At 36.8% G+C, this 21,124-nt stretch overlaps 3 protein-coding genes across 18 annotated transcripts in view; 1 reads left to right on the top strand and 2 right to left on the bottom strand.

Moving 5' to 3' along the window:
- The window catches only part of LOC137490134 (membrane-spanning 4-domains subfamily A member 4A-like), a 171,384-nt gene that overhangs the window by 145,180 nt on the left and 5,080 nt on the right, over positions 1 to 21,124 (bottom strand). The gene's annotated exons all lie outside the window — the stretch shown is intronic.
- The window catches only part of LOC141385840 (membrane-spanning 4-domains subfamily A member 4A-like), a 164,263-nt gene that overhangs the window by 138,059 nt on the left and 5,080 nt on the right, over positions 1 to 21,124 (bottom strand). The gene's annotated exons all lie outside the window — the stretch shown is intronic.
- Positions 1 to 21,124, top strand: part of garnl3 (GTPase activating Rap/RanGAP domain like 3) — a 114,270-nt gene that overhangs the window by 88,689 nt on the left and 4,457 nt on the right. For 6 of the 12 annotated variants that reach the window (XM_087252181.1, XM_087252180.1, XM_087252184.1 and 3 more), the window contains exons 21-30: positions 538 to 654; positions 6,314 to 6,489; positions 6,633 to 6,791; positions 8,454 to 8,520; positions 8,600 to 8,707; positions 8,830 to 8,948; positions 10,307 to 10,442; positions 13,743 to 13,802; positions 17,433 to 17,651; positions 20,431 to 20,548. In XM_087252181.1, coding sequence (XP_087108307.1) covers positions 538 to 654; positions 6,314 to 6,489; positions 6,633 to 6,791; positions 8,454 to 8,520; positions 8,600 to 8,707; positions 8,830 to 8,948; positions 10,307 to 10,442; positions 13,743 to 13,802; positions 17,433 to 17,651; positions 20,431 to 20,548 — 1,279 coding nt within the window. 12 annotated transcript variants of the gene reach the window in all.

Raw genomic sequence — 21,124 nt, 5'->3', positions numbered from 1 at the left:
GGGAATAGCACAAAATAGTATCTCAAACACACACACTCAGGCACCATCTCTGGTTCACATTGTCTAGACTTAAAGCTCATTATAAGGAAAAGCACAGAGTAGAGATCCATGTAATTTAGTGTCTACCACCATCTTCTATTCTGATCATTACTGCAAGACACATGCACAGCAAACTCTGAGTTTTATTGGCAAGCACAGCTCTAGCAGAGGGAAAATAATGAATATGTTATCAACTCCGTCACCAAGCGACTTTCATTCACTATGACAGGCATTTGAAAACCAAACATGTTGCATTAGCTGAAATGTCATTCTGTTTGATGGGACGGCTCTCTCATTTGTTGCCAGGCTATTATCATACGGTAACGCTACTGAAAGCTGTTGTTTGCAGAATTAACTGAACAATTGAAATGGTCACACACTCCCCTTTGAATGCATTATTGAAACTGTACCAGGACTGCACAAGAGTACTTGAGGCTTAAAATTGCACGATTTGGTCTGATTTCAACTACTTTGTGTTCAATTTCAACTGTGCTACAGGGAAGGATGCTCGACTGTATGTTTACAGACTGAGCACACTCAAACAAGGTATAGAGGAGCGACAGCTCGTCCGCACCAAGTGTGACAGTCGAGAGAACAAGCTTGAGAAAACCAAAGGTAGGAAACACATCAGTGAACACCCACACCGATTATTTATTTATTTGTTAAATATACTGTATTTATCATTAATCTAATATTGCGTGTTCATATTTAAAAAACTTGTGAAGCAACTTAGTGAAATTGGAAAATTACAAGGTTCAAGTCATTTTTTAGAAGTACACAGAAAAAAAATTTTTTAAAGAGGATTCCTTGGATTTACTAAACTTTTTTTAATATAAGTGGTTGTAAACAACTTATTTGGGCTGAATTAAAAAAAATAGTTGAACATCACTAAATTGAATTTTTGTTTTTTTCAGTGTAGTTAAGATTTATTACATTCAAGCAGCTAAATTTACACACACAAACACACATATACACACACAGTCTTGTTTATGATTGGATTTTATTGCATAGAACATTCCGAAGATGTTCATGAAATGAATTTTTGCATTGTTTTCCTGGAATCTGCCTTATGACTTGGTCAGGGTAAAAAAAAATGCTATATAATTAAGAAAATGGTTTACCAACAAGCCAAAAATGTAAATAACTGCATTAAAGATCAAATTATTACACAGTAAACTGTAGCATTAAAGCAATTTAGTAAAAAACTTTGTTTTTAAGCCCAGTTTACAGTATATTTACTTTAACCCTTTAACTGTCCCACCAACAACAACAAAATCAGATTGGGTTTCTTAACTCTTAACACAATCAATGCATTTTTTTCAACACATCCCATAATTTCTAAAGTATCAAACATTTGGTAGAGGTTAATATGTCAATTTATGGTAAAAGTACCAGAATTACTACAAATACTATGAACAAGTGTAGGACCAATTTATTTAAAAACAATCAAAATAAAACATTTTTGAATACTAAATCATCTTAAAGTATGGCATAATATATTTCAGAATCACATTTAACATGTTGTCTTGTTTTTTTTTTTTTTACAGTAAAACCAAAGTCAAGTTTAGTAGTGCAACAGGATTATGTTTCTTTGATTTTTTGTAAACTAACAATGCTGTGCGTGTAAACCATTACTTAAAACAGCAATTTCTGAAATTATTTTAACGATCATTATTTAAAACAGTCAAAATATGGTGAACCATTTGGTAGAGCAGGCAAAAAATGATGATGAACACTGCAGCACTCAAACTTTTCTCTCAATTATAAGCCCCCATTTGATTAGATTTTTTTATTTTTAAATATTTTCCAAATTATGTTTAACTGAGCAAGGAAATTTTCACAGTATGTCTGATAATATTTTTTCTTCTGGACAAAGTCTTATTTGTTTTATTTTTCGGCTAGAATAAAAGCAGTTTTTAGTTTTTAAAAAACATTTTAAGGGCAAAATTATTAGCCCCTTTAAGCTATTTTAGTTAAGCCTTTAAATGTCGCTTTAAGCTGTATAGAAGTGTCTTGAAAAATATCTAGTCAAATATTATTTTACTGTCATCATGGCAAAGATAAAATAAATCAGTTATTAAAGATGAGGTATTAAAACTATTATGTTGAAAGAAATGTGTTGAGAAAATCTCTGTTAAACAGAAATTGGGTGGGGGGGTTGAATAAACAGGGTGGCTGGCTAATGATTCTGACTTTAACTGTTTGTTCAATAATAAAGCATAATTTCTAATGAGTCAAAGAAAAAAAATCATGACTTCCTGATAAAATGGCACCAAATATCAAAAAGAGAACGAGAATTTGCAAGCTACTGTTGGACTTTTTTCTTATATAATAAATTACTTGTACCTCAGAAGACTCAAGACAGTTCTGGAAAAAATAACACTGAACTATTTTGATGTATTTTGGCTGAGGAGTTTTAAAACTACAGTACCAAAACAACATTTCAGATGTTATGCGATGTGGTCAGTCAGAGGAGTTGTCAATGAATGCTCTCCCATCATGCCTATTTTTGATATCACATGATCTGTTAAAACGATACCACATGCCTTTTTTGATGTGTTTACTGGAATTTATTCTGTTTCCATTGTAGTTATGCACATTTTTCTCATAGGATAAAAGTTGATCCTACTCAATTGTGAGCATAAGATTTTTATGTGCCTTTTCAAAATGTATGTGCATCCTGATGTTTCTATTAAGCATCTATTTATACAATATTCCAAAATGCGCATAAAATTGGGTAGATGGAAACAGCTAGCGCTTCTAAAACCCTTTTTTAAAGGATCCAGTATCTTTAAAACCCTCCTTTCTGAGATTCTGCTCTGATTGGTTGAATGCTCCAGTGTGATTTGTGTAGCACTAACTGTGAATGTTGGAAATCAAACTCCAATTACCATATCTGAATCTCAGCTCTGGATGCTTCCTTGCACTGTTTTACAGTGAACTCATCTTTTGAAATTGCATGCAAAATGGATCAGCTTTTACAGATCCACTCTTCTCAACATGTCAACAACACAGACTCTGCAAGGCCTCTGATAAAGCTACAGTGTCTGAGGGTCAAAGTAGACATTGTTGATGTAGCTTATGCATACATGTGTGCATTATGCAAATTTGTTGCAAACCTATGTTTGAGAAGTACAGACATCTCCTTTGAGGCAGCTCAAAATCGATTCTTTCTTTTGGGAGACAAGAACTCTATTCATCGTGCACGTTGATTCACAAACAGCTACATCAAACATGAAAGGTAACATTTGAAAAAGCTCAATAGGGCACTTTAATATTAGATCAGTGTCAAAGCTGTGCATGCAATATATTGCAAAAACATGGCATCACTGCTACCTTATAAGCCACTGTCTTTGTGGCCAATTACTTGAGGCAGCCAGGATCCAGTATTGGATTGTCGCGCTAAGGATGATGATGATAATGAATTAATTACATACATTTATTTAACCATTCCCTGTCCCAATAGCTAGTTTATGTGCCTGTTGATTGGGTTGTCATGGTCCTAACCTTCGACCCCTACCTGTTCACAATGCACTGGCCCCTTACGGCTCCTCTGTGGGTGGTGGACCTGCAGGGGGATTGTCCCACGTCGTTCCTTCGGGCTGAACTCAGACGGGTTCCGTAGGATAAAACCCGGGCACCAGGTGCTTGCATACGAGCCCCAACCTCAGGCATGGCTCCATGGTGAGGCCCCGGCTGTGCCATACCGGGCAACGTCACGGCCCTTGATGTTGTGCTCACTTAGTTTGACCTGTAACCTAAGACCTTATTCCTTGAAAGACCCAACCAGGTGCATTAGCCCCCAACAACATAGCTCTTAGGATCACTCAGGCATTCAAACCCCTCCACCACGATAAGGTGGCGGTTCATGGAGGAGCTAGACAGGTTGATTGGTGCAGCGGCAGCAGTAGTGTGGTCGATGTATTTGTTTGTTGTGGTAAAGAAGGAGCTGAGCCGAAAGGCAAAGCTCTCGATTTACCGGTCAATCTACGCTTCTTCTTTCACGTATGGTCATGAGCTTTGGGTCATAACTGTAAGGACAAATCTCACATACAAGCAGCCGAAATTGCTTCCTTCGCTGGGTGGCAGGGCGCACCCTTTGAGAGGGTGAGGAGCTCTGTCACCTGTTCCAGGCATGTCCCACTGGGAGGAGGCCTCGGGGAAGATCCAGGACATGCTGAAGGGACTATGTCTCTCAGCTAGCCTGGGAATGCCTTAGGATTCCCTTTGGAGAAGCTGGAGGAGGTGTCTGGGGAGATGGAAGTCGGGGGTTCTTTCCTAATGCCTAGTTCACACTAGAGGATTTTAAACCTGATTTGAGCCCGATTTGGAAGTTAACGAGCTCGCCGACAGGTCGGGCTGTGATCGGGAAGAAATCTGCGGGTACACGGCGCTCGCCGCTCTTTATATGTGAACTAATGAACAATGCATCAACGAGGCTCGCTGACGCGTCGCCGAAACCTCGCAGACGGAAATCCAACATTCAGCATGCTAAATATTCCAGAGCAGTTGGCCGACTCAACCCCACGTGTGGTCAGATGTAGTGACGAGCTGCAGCCAATGAGAGAGCATATCAGCATGAGCTGAATGCCTGTTTGTTCAGGAGCTCAGCAGAAACATCTGTGATTGGTCAGAATGGGCATCGGTGCACTCGCTTCATTCTGCGTTAGCACAGACATGAGAGTAGGCTATATTAACAGTGGAACTAGAATTCTGTAACTATTAGAATTACCATACTGCTCCTTCTGACTGTTCTCATATAAAACGCCATACTGTCACAACATATTTACATTCAAAGCTATTATTGAGATATTAAAATTAAGCTTTGAATGTCTGGCATCATATTTAATGACACCATTACCCTAAAAATATAATATTTGCTTGGTAATACAACCTATAAATATGTAGTTAAGATACTAAAACACTTAAAGGTCTTGGCTGTCATTTTCACTTTCAAACAGGAGCTATTCGGCACAGAATATGCTGTTTTGAAAGATATCTGAAGTAAATTGATGTTTTTGCCATCGGAAAGTTTTGTTTATTGTAGCAGGAAATTGCCAGGCAAGAAAATGCACACATATTTAAAGCCACAGCGAAAAGTATCAGACATGCATGCAGTCATTTTAACTAATATGGTAATTTAAGGCAGAAATGCTCAGTTCTTTACTGTTTTGTAATCTTAAAAAAATAACAATGTCAGAAAGAAATACACTGATAGTTAGAAAACGGCAGGGTGTTATAAATATGTTAGTTTTATTTCAAAGAGTTATACAATTACAAAAATTAAAAACTCTCTGTGTATCTATCCTATCGAACCTTGCAGATGAGTGATTAATCCGCTGATAAATCAGCTGATTTGATGATGTTTTTAAATGCTTTCTCCAAAGCTTGAAACGCTGTCAGTGATGTCATCAGCACACAAGCAGCCAATAGTGTTCAGGTTTTTCTGACGACTCCTCCCTCAAATTTTCATCGGCTGTGGTTTGGTAGCTTGAATGAGCTGATGGGGAATGAGTTGTTGTCAGATCATGTAGTGTGTGACCCCCCTCTTGTGGATCGTTCACGGAGTGTTGCGTAGTGTGAACACCACAGAGATTAAAAGACACAAAGTCAAGGCATGTAGTGTGAACGGCACAGCGATCTGCTGATGTTTAAAATCCTGTAGTGTGAACTAGGCTTAAAGCCCCAGTCACATAGGGCTTCAGCGTCAACGCTTGACTAAAGGCGTGTCTGAAGTTGGGGCTGAAGCCATCGTCATAGCAGCGTCAGCCAATGAAATTCAGTCAGCAATAGGCCACTTTCTAGCTGGTGTATTTGCGTAAAGCGATCTGATTGGCTGACGCTTCTGTCGGTGCTTAAAAAGGTGAGCTAGTCCCAACTTCTCAAGCGAGCAACACCTCTGAAGCTGCGCCGACGGATCCACAATGCAGTTCGGCAACGCCTGACGTCACCCATTCAAAGTGAATGGGAAGCGTTGACGCTGACGCCCCGTGTGAATGGGGCTTAAGACTGATGCACCGACGACCAGGCCCCGGAAAAGCAGATGAAAATGAATGAATTAATTAATTTATTAATGTATTTAACCAATCATAAGTACACTGTGTAGACATGTATATACACAATAAATACATTGTAACAGATAATTAATTTCAATGTAGGTACATATTATTAGTTAAGGCAACCTACTATAAAGTGGAGCCGTTTCTAATAATTAAATAATGAGATGAGGTTGTCACAATCCACATTTGAAAGTAACAGCTTTGTATTTCTTCAGGCTGCCATCTCTACTCCATAAACACACATCATGGAGTGGAGCTCAGAATTGTTGCGGCGATAAGAAACAAGCTCCTTCTGATCACCAGGAAACAGTCACGGCTCGAATGTGTCAGCTCTATCGCTACAGTCACAGGGAGCACAGACTCACCCGTAGAAGAGTTCCAGTACATACGGGTAGGACACACAATAAACACATAATTGTTATTGACTGGAATTGGCTGTCTTAATAAATTAATTGCTGTCATTTGCAACTTTCAGGGAAGATTCTCACAGACCTATTTTCAGCATTTGAAATATTTGCTGTCCCCTGGTTTTAGGAGATCTGCTTATGTGACTCTCCGGTGGTGATGGCACTGGTTGATGGCCCGACAGGAGAGAATGATCACATGATTTGTGTGGCCTACAGACATCAGTTTGACTTGATCAACGAGAGCACTGGAGATGCCTACAGACTACATCATGTAGATTCCAACCGGGTGAGAAACACATACGCCAGTGCAGATATACTTTACTATTCAAATGTTTTAAAGTCAGACATTTATGACTAATTTTATTTAGACAAAATTTTAAAAAGCAATTGACAATCTTGACAAATTGACAATTGCATTTATTTCAGAAATTATGCACTTGATTATTATCATTTTTTTAATTACAGCATTGATTTACAACATTACATATCTAATAAAGGCTGTTATGATAAACGTTTTATTCATCAACATTTTCAACAATGGTAAAGTGAAGAAATGTTTCTTGAGAAATGATTTGTGGGGATCATGTGACGCTAATAACTGGAGAAATGGTCATAATATTATTTTTACTTATTTTGATCTATTGAGAGCATAACAGACTTGCTAGCCTCAAACTGAAACAGCCTCGAACAGTAATGTGCACATTACTAATACATCCTTTCCTATATGTACAACATTTACTGTAAAAATAGGGAATTCCAGTAACACTTGTAATAAAGCAAAAAAATAATAAAATAAAATAAATGCCAGGGCGTCACTGTGGCACAATGGGTAGCATGATTGCCTCACAGCAAGAAGGTCACTGGTTCGAGCCTCGGCTGGGTCAGTTGGCGTGTCTGTGTGGAGTCTGCATGTTCTTCCTGTGTTCGCACAAGGAACCCCCACAAGTCCAAATACATGTGGTACAGGTGAATTGGTCAAGCTAAAGTGTCCGTTGTGTGTTTGTGTCAATAAGTATGTATGGATGTTTCCCAGTGATGGGTTGCAGCTGTAAGGGCACCTGCCGAGTAAAACATATGCTGGATAAGCTGATTAATAAAGGGACTAAAGGCTGCTTTATACTTCTGCGTCAAGCGCACGCATATGATCCAGCGCTCATTGTGGACGCCACCGATGCTGACACGCAAAAAATGTAACTAAACGTTGCAACAACACGTAGTGCAAGCTCTATGATTGTTCAGCTAGATAGTGCTGACGAGTGTGGGCGGAGGTGAGAGCCACGCGAGCCCTATGGAGCGAGTGTTTACAAGTGTTGAGTCTCATGAATGAGCTCTAAATAGAAAATGTTGTTTTGTGTTTACCTTATGAATAAAGTTGTTGCACGTCTGCTGATTCCCACCTCAAAATGAGCAAGTTTGAGCCACTTGTACATTAAGGTAGCGATCCGAAAAACAAAACACCAGCGAAGAAACTCGACATAGAGGAACATAAAAACCTCACTGCCAGCTAGCGTTTCAGAAATGCTATTGCAGAGCAACAGAAACAGTGCGCAGAAGTATGAATGCACGACAATGCGCATTGCATGCGCCGTGGGTCACGCCAATCACTCGACGCAGAAGTGTAAACTAGGCTTAAGCCGAAAAGTAAATTAATGAATGAATGAAAATAAATGCCACTGCGTTTTGGCTTAAAAGACTTCTTCCGCGCACAAAAACATATCACCATTTGATTTATTTCATTTAAAAAATGTTTTCCTTTTACAACAAGTGTTGTTGGAGTTCCCTATTTTTACTATATTTTGTCTCTACTGCATTTTGTCCATGCACATTATATGGTGGTTGAGTGCTCAAATTAATCCCTTACTAAATTTTTTTTTGTATTACCACTGTATTGTATTTGCTCATTTACACGAAAAACTATTATTGACATGGACTCTTCACTTTTCCCCAGGTCAACTTTGTTGCTGCCATAGACGTTTATGAAGATGGAGAGGCTGGACTTCTTCTTTGCTATAACAGTTAGTGTCTATTAAAACATCAGTGATTGATTTCATGTGTGTAGCCACACCCTCTAATGCTGCATTTGCTTTTAAACAGATATCTGCGTCTATAAGAAGGTGTGTCCGTTTAATGGAGCCACACCCATGATTCAGCCCAACACTTCAGACTTTCATTTTAGCTGGAACCAAATGCCTAATGCTACTGGTCAGTACTTTTTACGACTTACAGCCCAGTATTACTAATACTTCTTAATAACAGTTGTCCTGCATTTACACTAGAGGAAATAACCGATATATTTTCCTTTTATGTCACTTCTTGTGTTACAGTGTGTGCATTCCCATATATACTCGCATTCACCACAGACTCCATAGAGATCCGGCTAGTCGTTAATGGAAACCTAGTTTATACAGCTGTTGTTCCAGAATTGCAGTTGACTGCATCAAGAGTAAGTGTTCCAGCAATACCTTTTATGTGCCTTATACAGATGCACTGGCTGTCAACAAGGACTTAGAAATTACATTTTTATTTATAAGTCTTAGACTATATGCTATAAAGTGTGCAAATGAACCATTTTCAGATCTTACTGTGTGTGATTTAATTGCTAGATATATGACAATGGCTACGTTTCTATTCACCTATTTTATGCGCATTTTGGATATATGCGCATAACTGAGAAGAATAAACTTTTTATTCAATAAAAAAAGATCCGCATAAACTCTGATGGAAACACTTTTACCAAACAAATTCCAGTATGCGCATTAAAAAAAGGTCATGTGATTTTGTCATAAGAGATCATGTGATGATAAAAAAGTGTGTGAATGAAAAAAACCAGCAGGCTGAGCACATTGTAAAACATCTAAAATGTTGCTTTGGCCATTCTAAAACGCCTTAACTATCTCAGTATTAGTGTTATTATATTATTAATGACCTCCAGAATCAAGAGCATCTGTGCTTCGTGTTTCACGCCTACAAACGCCACTGCATGTCAGGATTGCCTTCTGAGGTGCAAGTTATTTATTAAATAAAGTGAAGATTGACACAGCTTCTCCTACCGCAGCAAACTCAGTTTTTACTGTTGATATTTGGTGGCAGTTAATCAAGAAGTGTCAATTTTTTTCTCTTTGAATCGTCTGATGTAAACGCTGCTTTATTCGCACATTTTTTCCCTGCAAGAATCCAGTTTTATGCATAAAGTTAACTCACATTTTTGGATGCAAAAATAGCTACTGTCTCATACAGCATCATATATCATTTTTGTACTCATTTTTTTTTTAAATATAATTAAATTCAAGTTTATTTGTATAGTGCTTTTCACAATAATTATTATTTCAAAGCAGTTTTGGAAAACGTGCTTGTCATTAAGAGTGTACAGATTGTTATATTTTTGAGGGAGGTTTCTTATGCTCACTAGGAGAGCATTCAGGTGATACAAACACAGTAAACATTAATATTGTTAAGTATTTGCTATTATTAATATTATTTACTGTTATTACCCTAATGTTATCCTTTGATGGTAAACCTTTTAATATTTATGTTGAAAAGTCAGTGCTGCTTAATATATTTATAGAAAGTGTTATTTTTTAGAACTGAATAGAAAGTTTATTATTTTATTATTAAAACATTATTTATTATTAAAATAATTAGCAAAATAATCATAAATGAACAGTACTAAATGTATTCATGATATTGTTATCCCTTTTATATGATTGATTTTTTTTTGTATGACTTTTATACATTCTATTAAACAAAGCAGGATTCTCACTGATTTGATCTTGTCATCTCTTCCTCTCTTTGTTTCTGTAGTCTGATATCTATTTCATCTCCTCAGCGCCTATAAACTCTGCCTCTAACTGTAGCTCCAGAGACACTAGTTCCCAGAGTTCCCCTCAGACACCCACCGGCTATGAGATGCCTGTCTTCCCTTCACCGCTTGGAGATGGTATGCACATTTATACATCTGTTACTAAACTCAATTGACATAGTACTGAACTTCAAGGTGCAATAAGTGATTTCTGAGAAGCTTGGTTGAAAACTGAAATCAACACCCAAACAAAAACAACACCCTGGTGGAAATGGATCGGACCAATCAGACACTCTTATAGCAAATCAGCAATAGGGGCATGTCTGTTCATGATAGGGGAAGAAAAGAAAGTGAGGGAGTACACTCTCAGAAATAAAGGTACGCGAGCTGTCACTGGGGTGGTACTTTTACATAAGGTACACATTTGTACTTTAAAGGCTCCTTATTGGTACCACAAAAGTATATTTTAGTAGCAAAAAAAATTAAGAGGAACACTTTTGTACTTTTTAGGTACTAGTATGTACCCTTGAGGTATTAATAGGGACCTTTAGGTACAAACTTGTACCTTTTAAAAAAGGTACCAACCCAATGACAGCTCGCATATCTTAATTTCTGAGAGTGTAGGAGATTAATTAAGAGATGGCTGGGTGACATTACAAAAGAGGAAAAGGTCAGATTAATATAACTTGTTGGAAAATGATTACAATCATTTAAGATGTTGGTTGGTTTCTGCATATTGCTATTTCACAGATCCTACATACAGTGTAGTTATAATATTAGATATAGAAAATATGGCTAATATTAAAACTATACCATAGCAACTTCACTGCATTTTAAGATCACACTTTACTTAGATGGTCCGTTTGTTGAATTTAAGTTACATTGTGTCAACATCCCAACTAATTCTCAACAGATTATAAGTAGACTGTTAGGGTTTGGGTTAGGGTTGGGGTTAGGGTTAGTGTAAGTTTACGTGTACTTGCCTAGTTTCTTATAGTCAGTTAAATGTCTGTTTAGCAGCAGTATCAACAGATATTATGCAGACAGTCTACTAATACTCAAATGGACCATCAAAATAAAGTGTTACCCATGAAGCTTTGCCTGATGACAGGTTTGGACTATACAATAGCTTTATTTTCACACAAGCAGTAGTGATTTGCATATGACAATGGCTTCCAGGGTGCAACGGTCCATCATTTTATATTAAAAGCCTAAAAGTGGACAATAACTGCTACAGAAAAAAAGTGTTTTTTTTCCAAATGCAGCAGAAGTCAGTTGCTAGTTCCACCTTCTTGATGACATCAAACATGTTGTTAATGACTGCAAGTGATTGGTTGTGTTGCCTGACATGCTTATTGTAACCAACAAAAATTTGGTTGTCAAAAATATAGTATAACTTGAAACGGACTAATCACAGCTGAAAAAAATATTGTCTTGTCTGAACCTGGTATATTTGCATATAGTCTTGGATCATCTTTGACTGATGAATTCTACTATTACCATCAGCAATAGCTATGTTTCCATCCACCTATTTTTATACACATTTTGGATATCCACATAAAAAAATGGTTGATGAAAACACCAAGATGCACACAAGTTTTGAAAATGCGCAAAAAAATGTATGCGCATAACTGAGTCGGATAAACTTTCTCGATAAGAAAAGAAACTAAGATGAAAACACTTTTACGGAACAAATCGCAGTATGCACATTAAAAAATTTCATGTGGTTTTGTTATAAGAGATCATTTGATGATAAAAATGATTAACATTACATCAGCAGGCTGAGCACATTGTAAAACATCTGAAATGTAGTTTTGGTCATTCTAAAATGCCTTAACCATTTCAGTATTAGTGTTACTATATTATTAATTACCTCCCAAAGTACCTGAATAACCTCCATTACCTGGCACCAGTTAATCAGGAAGCGACGATTTAGTTCTCTTTGACTCATTAGATGGAAATGCTGCTTTATTCGCAAGTTTTTTTATCTGATATTCCTGTTTTGCGCATAAATTTAATTAGCATCTTTAGATGGAAACTTAGCTAGTGATAAAAACATACACTTTTGCTCTCTTGATACACCAGCGGTTGTCATTTCCTGTGTTGACAGCAATAAATAAAGGGGTATGATTGTTTGGTGTTGATTTTCATTCATTAATGTTTCTTAGAAATTGATTAATGCACCTTTAAAATGCCATGAGTGTTTATACTTAGGATTAGAGACCGTGACACTCGGTGAATTCACCCATTGCTTCAAAAAGCCAGTTCACACTGCATCCAACAAAGTCAACCAATATGAAGTTTGTCAGATTTTGTTGAATCAGTTTATTATCCTAGTTGTTGCCCGTTGTTGTTTTCACAAATTAAACATGTTTGAATCGCCATTAATCAAATCATGTAATATCTGAGAAAAGACATACTATAATCTACTCAATGCCTACATTTGGTCTATGCAATGTGAATTGGCCTTAAAGGCACCCAAAATGTTTATTTTTTTTTATTTATTAATTTTTTTTACAATCACTCTCCCTTCGCTGCTTCCAAACTCAATTGAGTTTCTTCTGCTGAACAAAAGATATTTGGAAGAATACTGGAAAGAGTTCAGATGCAAAAAAAAGTGCCATCAGAATTTTTCTTCTAAAATGAGTGTTATCCCATCGGTCCTACACCACCTAACCCACTCTGAGCTGGGATTAAACCGGCACCTTTCGCATGGGAGTCAGTTGCTCTACCAAGCAGGCTAAAGACCATGGCCTTGAGCGTCTGTCGTTAGAGCACCTTTAGAGGTCAGTGGAGTGAGGTTTACCTGCATAGCACTACTAGCTGGCTTCTGCTACACTCACCTTCCTAAACCTCACTCCCATCTGGGTCAAGGCACCAATGTAACCTCGCTGGTCCTACACCATCCAACTGCAGAAAGTCACCGGGTCGATTCCAGCTCAGAGCGGGTTGGGTGCAGTAGGGCTGGCAGGGTTACATGAGCATTCTTCTCAGGCTATTTAGTGTAGGTTCAGCTATTTTACGTTTCTGGCAAAGAATAAGCTCTTTTTATTGCATTTAATATGAAAAAACTGAATACACATCGGAGGCCGAGAAACATGCTTATTTTAGTAGAAAATATCAGACAGCTCTAACATGTTTTTTGCATCTGAACTATTCATTTTTCCCCTATGAATGAAGTCAAAGGCTACATGTTGCCTGCATTCTTCAAAATATCTCTTTTTAGGTTCAACCTAAGAAAAACTCAAAAGTTTTATAAAGTTTGAGTGTGAGTAAATAGTGAACTATCACTTTGAATATATCTTGCTTTTTATAAAATAGTGCGCTGTGGACACACAGGTTGCCTCCCTGTCTTTTTGTATTGTGTTACGGTGCATTTGTCTTTTAATCTGTGCGTGGGTTGGGTTGATCTATTGCTCTTTTCCATCCCTGGTCCAGATTGTATTCGGATCCCCTACGGCACCAAGCTTTCCCTCTACATGTCTAAAGACTCTGAAGGTACTGCAGTAAGGCACTTCCGCTGCCTACATTTCCCATGCTGCCTCACTAATGCACGTTACCACGGAGACTCACCCTGTCTATTATTCAATTAACAGACGCATGCAGACCGTGTTAAGTGAGATACGCAGCTAACACAATGTGTCCCTTCCTTCTTGCAGTCTCACAGAAAGACTTAAAGACTGACTGAGAAATGATGGCATGAGGAGAGAAAAGAGAGAGAGTGTGAAGTGAACAAGATAGAGAGGTGGGAGAGGAAATCAATAGACAGAGAGAGACGGATACATAGAGACAGACCGAGACGCATGAACAGACGCTTTAGGGAAATGGGACACATTTGCTGCAGCATGAGTTACAGATTGCTGTGTCACCATGGATACTTTTGTCAGAGCCCCTCTTCATACAAACACACACACTCTGAACGGCCCTCCAGAGCCTGGCACTTTTCGTCTACACACACAGTCTGAAGAGGGCCGTCAAGGGGCTGTGACAAAATCCACGTCCTGGTGCTTTTATATTTCCAGCCTGTGGCTGCCATTTTTGCAACATGGGAAATAGACTGAAAAAATGCCATTACTCATTTCAAAGTTCACATTGATTGTTCATACTGAAATAAAAGGATTGTGGTATGTATATCTGAGTAATGTGACACTTTACAGTAAGGATGTGAATGAACATAACTTTTAGGAATTATCTGCTATTGCATGTGTTACTCCAATTTCTACAAGCATAACTAAAGCAAAAGTATATTTAATAAGTGTACCTAACATATTAACTGATTTCACATGATTTAATACTTATTGTAAAGTGTTACCAATTCTATTTGCATGTTTTGTTTTGTATCAGTTGGCTTAATAAATATATACATTATGGTTTACATACACTACTGTTCAAAAGTTTAGTCGATACATTTGGGTTTTTGAAAAGAGGTCTCTTATTCTCACCAAGGGTGCATTTATTTAAACAAAAATAAAATTAAAATGAATTTTAAAAAATAAAATAATTTTTTTTTTTTGAGTATTCAGTTAAATTCTAGATTTTTAATTTCTCCTTTGACCTGTTTAATGCATCTTTGCTGAAAAAAGTATCAACTTCTTTCAAAAAAATAGACCTTGCTGACACCAAACTTGGGAAAAGTGGTGTGTGTATTAAATGTTTTGATATATTATACTGTCCCATGGTGCAAAGATGTCTGTGGAATACTTAGTGATTCCACACACGCATGGGTTTATTACAAAATAGTTCTGTGTTTGATTATGGCTCTCTAATTATTCTAAATTAACTTAACGAAGAAGCATCCTTCCTCGGACGGAAATCTGTCTATGCTTTCACCACCTCTGTGTATGCTTTACGTTGCGTCTCTAACCACAACCTCGCTCTTACCTAACAAGATCCTTGTTTGTTTCTATTAAATGTTTGTGTGATATATTAACAACAAATAATCTTACAATACTCCAGACAGCAGTTACTCTTGTGTACTAGTATGGCTAGTATACTGTTGAAGTCAGAATTATTATCCCTCCTGAATTATTAGCCCCCTGTTAATTTTTTCTGTTTAATGGAGAGATTTTTCTAACCACATTCTAAACAATAGTTTTAATAACTCATTTCTAATATCTGATTTAATTTATTTTTGCCATGATGACAGTACATAACATTTGACTAGATACTTTTCAAGACACTAGCATTCAGCTTAAAGTGTCATATAAAAAGGCTTAACTAGGTTAATTAGGTCAACTATAGGGAGGTTAGGGCGATTAGGCAAGTCATTGTAAAATGATATTTTGTTCTGTAGAATATAAAAATTAAAATCGCTAGAGGAGGATAATAATATTTACCTTAAAATAATTTTTTTAAAAATTAAAACTGCTTTTATTCTAACCTAAATAAAACAAAAAAGACTTTCTTCAGAAGAAAAAATATTATCAGACATACTGTGAAAATTTCCTTGCTCTGTTAAACATCATTTGAGAAATATTTGAAAAAAGGAGAACTAATAATTTTGACTTCAACTGTACATAAAAATGCATAACAAATAAAATAGCATGTACATTATTTATTGTTTAACTTACCCAGTTTAGTAGTTTTTTAAGCTCTATGCCAAGTGCTTTAGATTTTGTATTGTGTTTCATTATTGTAAAGCTGACAACATATGTACATTTATGCCATTGTTTATTCTTTTATAGTTGAGACACCTTAACAGTTGCTCTCACTTCTCCCAATACTCCCAAAACCAAGTGATTTTTACACTTGTGCATTAAAATAAGCTGACAGTATTGCAAGTACTGATTAGGTAAATTTCCTGTTAAACACCTGCATTTCCCATATATGTTCTGAGAAACAATATTGGATCATGCTTTAAAAACGTTCAGTCATTCTATTAGTTGTCTATGTGATGTCAAGTCAATGTTTTACAAGTCAAGCAGATGGAAAAGGGTGTCTGCATTGTAAATGTGGGGTGCTGTGCATTTATCCATATTGTAAAAACAACTTTTGTAGGCGCCAATGGTGTAGTGGTTAGTGCGTTGACACATGCACTCTGGTGCTCACGGCGACCCGAGTTTGATTCCTGCCTCGATGTCCTATGTCTATCCTTCCTCTATCTCTGCTTTCCACACATTTCTGTCAATATTCTCGCAGATTTGTTTTGATGCATGTTCCTACTGATTAGATTTTCCTTTATGCTGACACTCAGAATACCCCAAATCTGGCTCCCCACAAAAAAAAAATTGGATCAATTACAGGTTCTGAATGTCAATTTCGATTAATCGACCAGCCATAACAATAGGTTATTGTTAGGTTGGGTTTAGAGTTGTGGTAGGTGTAGCTGCTAATAAAACACAATAGACTGGACTTCATGTCAAACAAGACACTAAATAATTCAATCAATGAAAACTCCGGAAGGTTTGTACAACCCACTTAGAGCTAGCTCCAACCCCGTTTATACCCTTCTCCAAAAAAGCAGCTATACAAGTCTGTGAATAAATAGCTCAGCCAGAGTCATCAGATCAAGTCTGAGTCATAAGTAATTGCGATGAAGACTAAAAACAGACCCCAGTCTGACTCAAGTCCAAGTCATGAGCCCGCACTTGCAGAGGAAAGATATTTTATAAATAACAGTCTCCAAAACAAACAATGATACATTTCATACAAGTAATTTGACTCTGAAAACTGCAGTTTGACAGCAAGTCAATAAGAAAATTGTTGATCTTCATTTACAAACAATGACACAATATTACAATATAACTTTTTCAGCATTTTTAGCCAACGTTAGTAACTTGCTTACTGCAGTTATATTAAACTGCATTTTCAGTTTTTCCACAAGTGCAGGCTTAATATAGGCTTAACTGTGGGTCGATATATTTGTTTTCATTGGAGCTAATTGGGCTAATTACAGTATGTGGATCCAGCAGTGTGTGCACTTCGGTATGCGTGTCTTTAAACACAAGAGGATGTATGTTGTTTTCACCTTATTCTGCACTGAGTATTAGATATTGGCATGTCTAAAAGCATCTCTGCACCAAGACTGACCATTAGCGCTGTAACAGTTTGTTTATTCCATCATCTAATTCTTTAGTCTTCTCTCTCTTGTTTTCTGCCCTTATCCAACCATCCCTTCCTTTCCTCAAGGTGAGACTCAATCAAAACACATCTATAAGATCCCTCTGAGTAACCTAGTTGGACGGAGCATAGAAAGGCCCCTCAAGTCTCCTCTGGTCAATAAAGTGCTCACGGCACCGGCCCCCAGCATGACCGGCCCTGCGCCCATGATCGGCAGCACCACCTCCCTCTCGCTGTCTCGCATGGAGATCAAAGAAATTGCCAGCCGCACACGAAAAGAGCTGCTGGGTGAGTGTCTGTGTTTGTGCACTCTTCAACTGAATGCTATCATTTATGAGTGTGTGGCGCAGTGGGATGCTGGCAAGAAATGGACCGCGGAGGAAATCTAAAACTTCACAAGTGCTGCTGGAGATTTGTTTTTTGGGGTTGGACATTTAATTTCCTAAAGGATTTTCATGATGGATTATAATTGTTTTAAAGTAGTCATGAAATAAAACTGCATGACCATATTACTAGTATTAAAGTGAATGATTTATCAGAGCAATTCAATCCACAGAAAAAAATGGTCTTGAAAATATTGTATCAAAATCTGAGAATCATGGATGGAAATCCCCTTTTTGCTAAAGGGCTTTATAATGGGGTTAAGTCAATAAATAAAATAAGCCCTAGTAAACATTGACAATATTTCATTGACTCGCACCCCAACTGTTCTTTATTTGCTTATTATTAGAAACATATATTTTATAAAATACACAAAACAGCTTAAAAATCTATGATTTAGATCAGGGGTTCCCCAACTTTTTAGCCTGTGACCCCCAAAACAACAATCTCAGTGACTCACGACCCCCATTTTTCAAGGTGGTTATACTGTAAATATATAAATGTTCCAGACACAACTATAGGCATATATAAATATGATCATATTGACAACACAAAAATGAATCAGTCTAATAACCATATAATGTTTTTTTTATATTCATCTATTAATTTAATTACATTTTAAGATAAAAATTAATGGCTGATAGCTGATTTTTATTTGTATGTTGTTCTTTAACGCAACAATTAACTATCCTCTGTGGGTTATGAATAAAATATGGTGATTCAAATAGTTTAATAAAATTTATTTGAGTTTTGGAAATCACCAAGCGACCCCTTGTCATTGTCACGCGACGCCCCAGGGGGTCCCGACCCCCACTTTGAGAACCTCTGATTTAGATAGAGGAATAATCAAGTTGTTTTGTGCAGAAATTATTTTCTTAGAAATGGAAAACCCCAATATACTGCACTCAGTGAAATGAACTGCACTGACTCTCTCACAAGAAATTAATAAAATTCATTTAATTGTTGTTTGCTGCAATATTATCTAGATGCATCTGGTGTATAGTATCTGGTGGTTCAAAGAGAAAATTTATTTATATGAACTTTTTAGATGCAAACACGTACATGCTCAATATTCGACTTTTTTAAATAAAAAAAGGATGATAATTTATGCAGTCAAGCATGTGTTTTGATTACTAGTATGCCAGTGATTGATACCTTTACCAATATCAAAATGCTTTTTTGATGCAAAATTAATTTATACAGTTATTCCTTAAGCGGATTAAAAAAAACTTGAGGAAGCCTAGACTTCTATAATAAAGAGAGTCTTGTCTAAATGTAGAACTAAATACATTGATATGCATTGAAATACATGATAAATAGTCTTGACACATGAAAGTGTAAAGCCTGCAGCTCACAACAAACGTGGGAAGTTTGTGCGTGTCATATTTAACAAACCATTTACTGCTAATTTGATGTAATTTTGCTCACATGGATAATTGAATATTAATCAGATGATGTCATTACGCTGCTGTGTCATCAGCCAATCGTTGCATTGCTGATCATGATTTTGAGGATCCATAGATCTGTCTTTTACAACACACACAGCGATCTCAGATCAGTTAATCCAAACATTTTAATCTGATTCGTGAACTTGTTTGAACAACCAAATTAGCAAAAGATCAGTTATCAAGATGAACAGATCCAGGATATGCCAAATCATCTTAGATCATTTAAGCGAGGTACAAAGAACAGACCCCAGTTCATCCATACATCTTAAAACTGATTTGTAAACTTGTTTGCAGAACCAAATTAGCCAAAGGTCATTTATCAAGATTAGAAGATCCAGGACCCGCCAAATCATCTTGGATCATTTAAGTGAGATATGAAAAAAGGACCCCTGATCTTAACCAGATTGGATTTGTTTAGTTTTGTCAACCCAAAAATACTCTGCAATCCAGAGTTTAATCAACTTGTTTTGTGCAACAGGCCTCTGAGTTAGAATGTACGCCTAGGGTTAATGATCAATGTTAAATATAAGACAACCCAAAGGTAATTCTGACTAATAAACACCTTTGAGTGATCATTGTTCTGGTTTCACTGATAGGTTTACATAATCAGTGGGTCTGTTCAAAAACTCAAGATTTCTTTCCTGATTCGTTTCTCATTTTAAGGAGCTCAGACAGAAGAACAACACTCTAAACAGCAACATCAGTCATAGGAATACACTAAAGTCGAGTAGCAGAGCTGTATTCACACCTTACCAATCGTTGGCAGAAAGATTTTAAATATTCAGATGGGGTCACGCTGGATGAGAAGCCCACCTTGTCATGTTTACCATCACTCAACCTTTTTGAACTTTTTTTGCCCTCAAACGAAAAACACCCCCAACTCAGAACCATTTATTAATAATCTTTTAATCGTGTGTGATAGAAATGATATAATGCTTTGAACACTTGATCTGTAACTCTTGTTCTGCAGTCTAGCACAGATTTTTCAATATGAAGTGTTGGAGTGAGACATCCTGATCACACATTAGATAAGCTGCTAGATTTACTAGACTACCACACTTCACACCCCACAAGCACACACACACACGCAAATGGCTGAATGACTCTTGGAAAACACTACAGCACCTCCTACAGGTGCATGTTAAATGTCATTTTAAAATATCTGTTAAAGCATTTCCTATACAGAATCATGATATGTTGAGTGTCTAAGTAGTCTGTGCACTCTGTATCTGCTGTAGGTTTGACTGAGGAGCCCAGCAGTAAAGCAGATGGCAACTCAGTGAAACAGAGAAGAATGAGCAAGAAAAACAAAGAGGAAGAGCAGAAGAGAACAGCAGAGATCAGCATCGCCGAGCAGTAAGTCTTGCTGTGTGTGTGTGTGTGTGTGTGTGTGTGTGTGTTTAAATGAACAACAAATTCCACTGTTCTATGTGGACAGACCTTATGATTTTAAACATTTCTCAAGTAACATCTTACAGATATGATGTTTTTTTTTCTCCGATTTCTTTTTAACGGAGAAGATTTTTTAAACACATTTCTAAACATAAGTTTTAATAACTCATTTCTAATAACTGATTTATTTTATCTTTGCCATGATGACAGTAAATAATATCTGACTAGATGTTTTTAAGACACTTCTATACAGCTTAAAGTGACATTTACAGGCTTAACTAGGTTAATTAGGCTAACTAGGCAGGATAGGGTAATTAGGCAAGTTATTGTATAATGACAGTTTGTTCTGTAGAATATCAAAAAATACATAGCTTAAAGGGGCTAATAATTTTGACCCTAAAATGTGTTTTTTTTTTTTTATTAAAAACTACTTTTATTCTAACCAAAATAAAACAAATAAGACCTTCTCCAGAAGAAAAAAATATTATCAGACATACTGTGAAAACTTCCCTGCTCTGCTAAACATCATTTGGGAAATAT

Source organism: Danio rerio, chromosome 5 (assembly GCF_052040795.2).
Source record: "Danio rerio strain M-AB ecotype USA chromosome 5, GRCz13ab, whole genome shotgun sequence".
NCBI lineage: Eukaryota > Metazoa > Chordata > Actinopteri > Cypriniformes > Danionidae > Danio > Danio rerio.
Note: the sequence above shows the minus strand (reverse complement) of the source record. Positions and strands in the feature narration are given on the sequence as shown.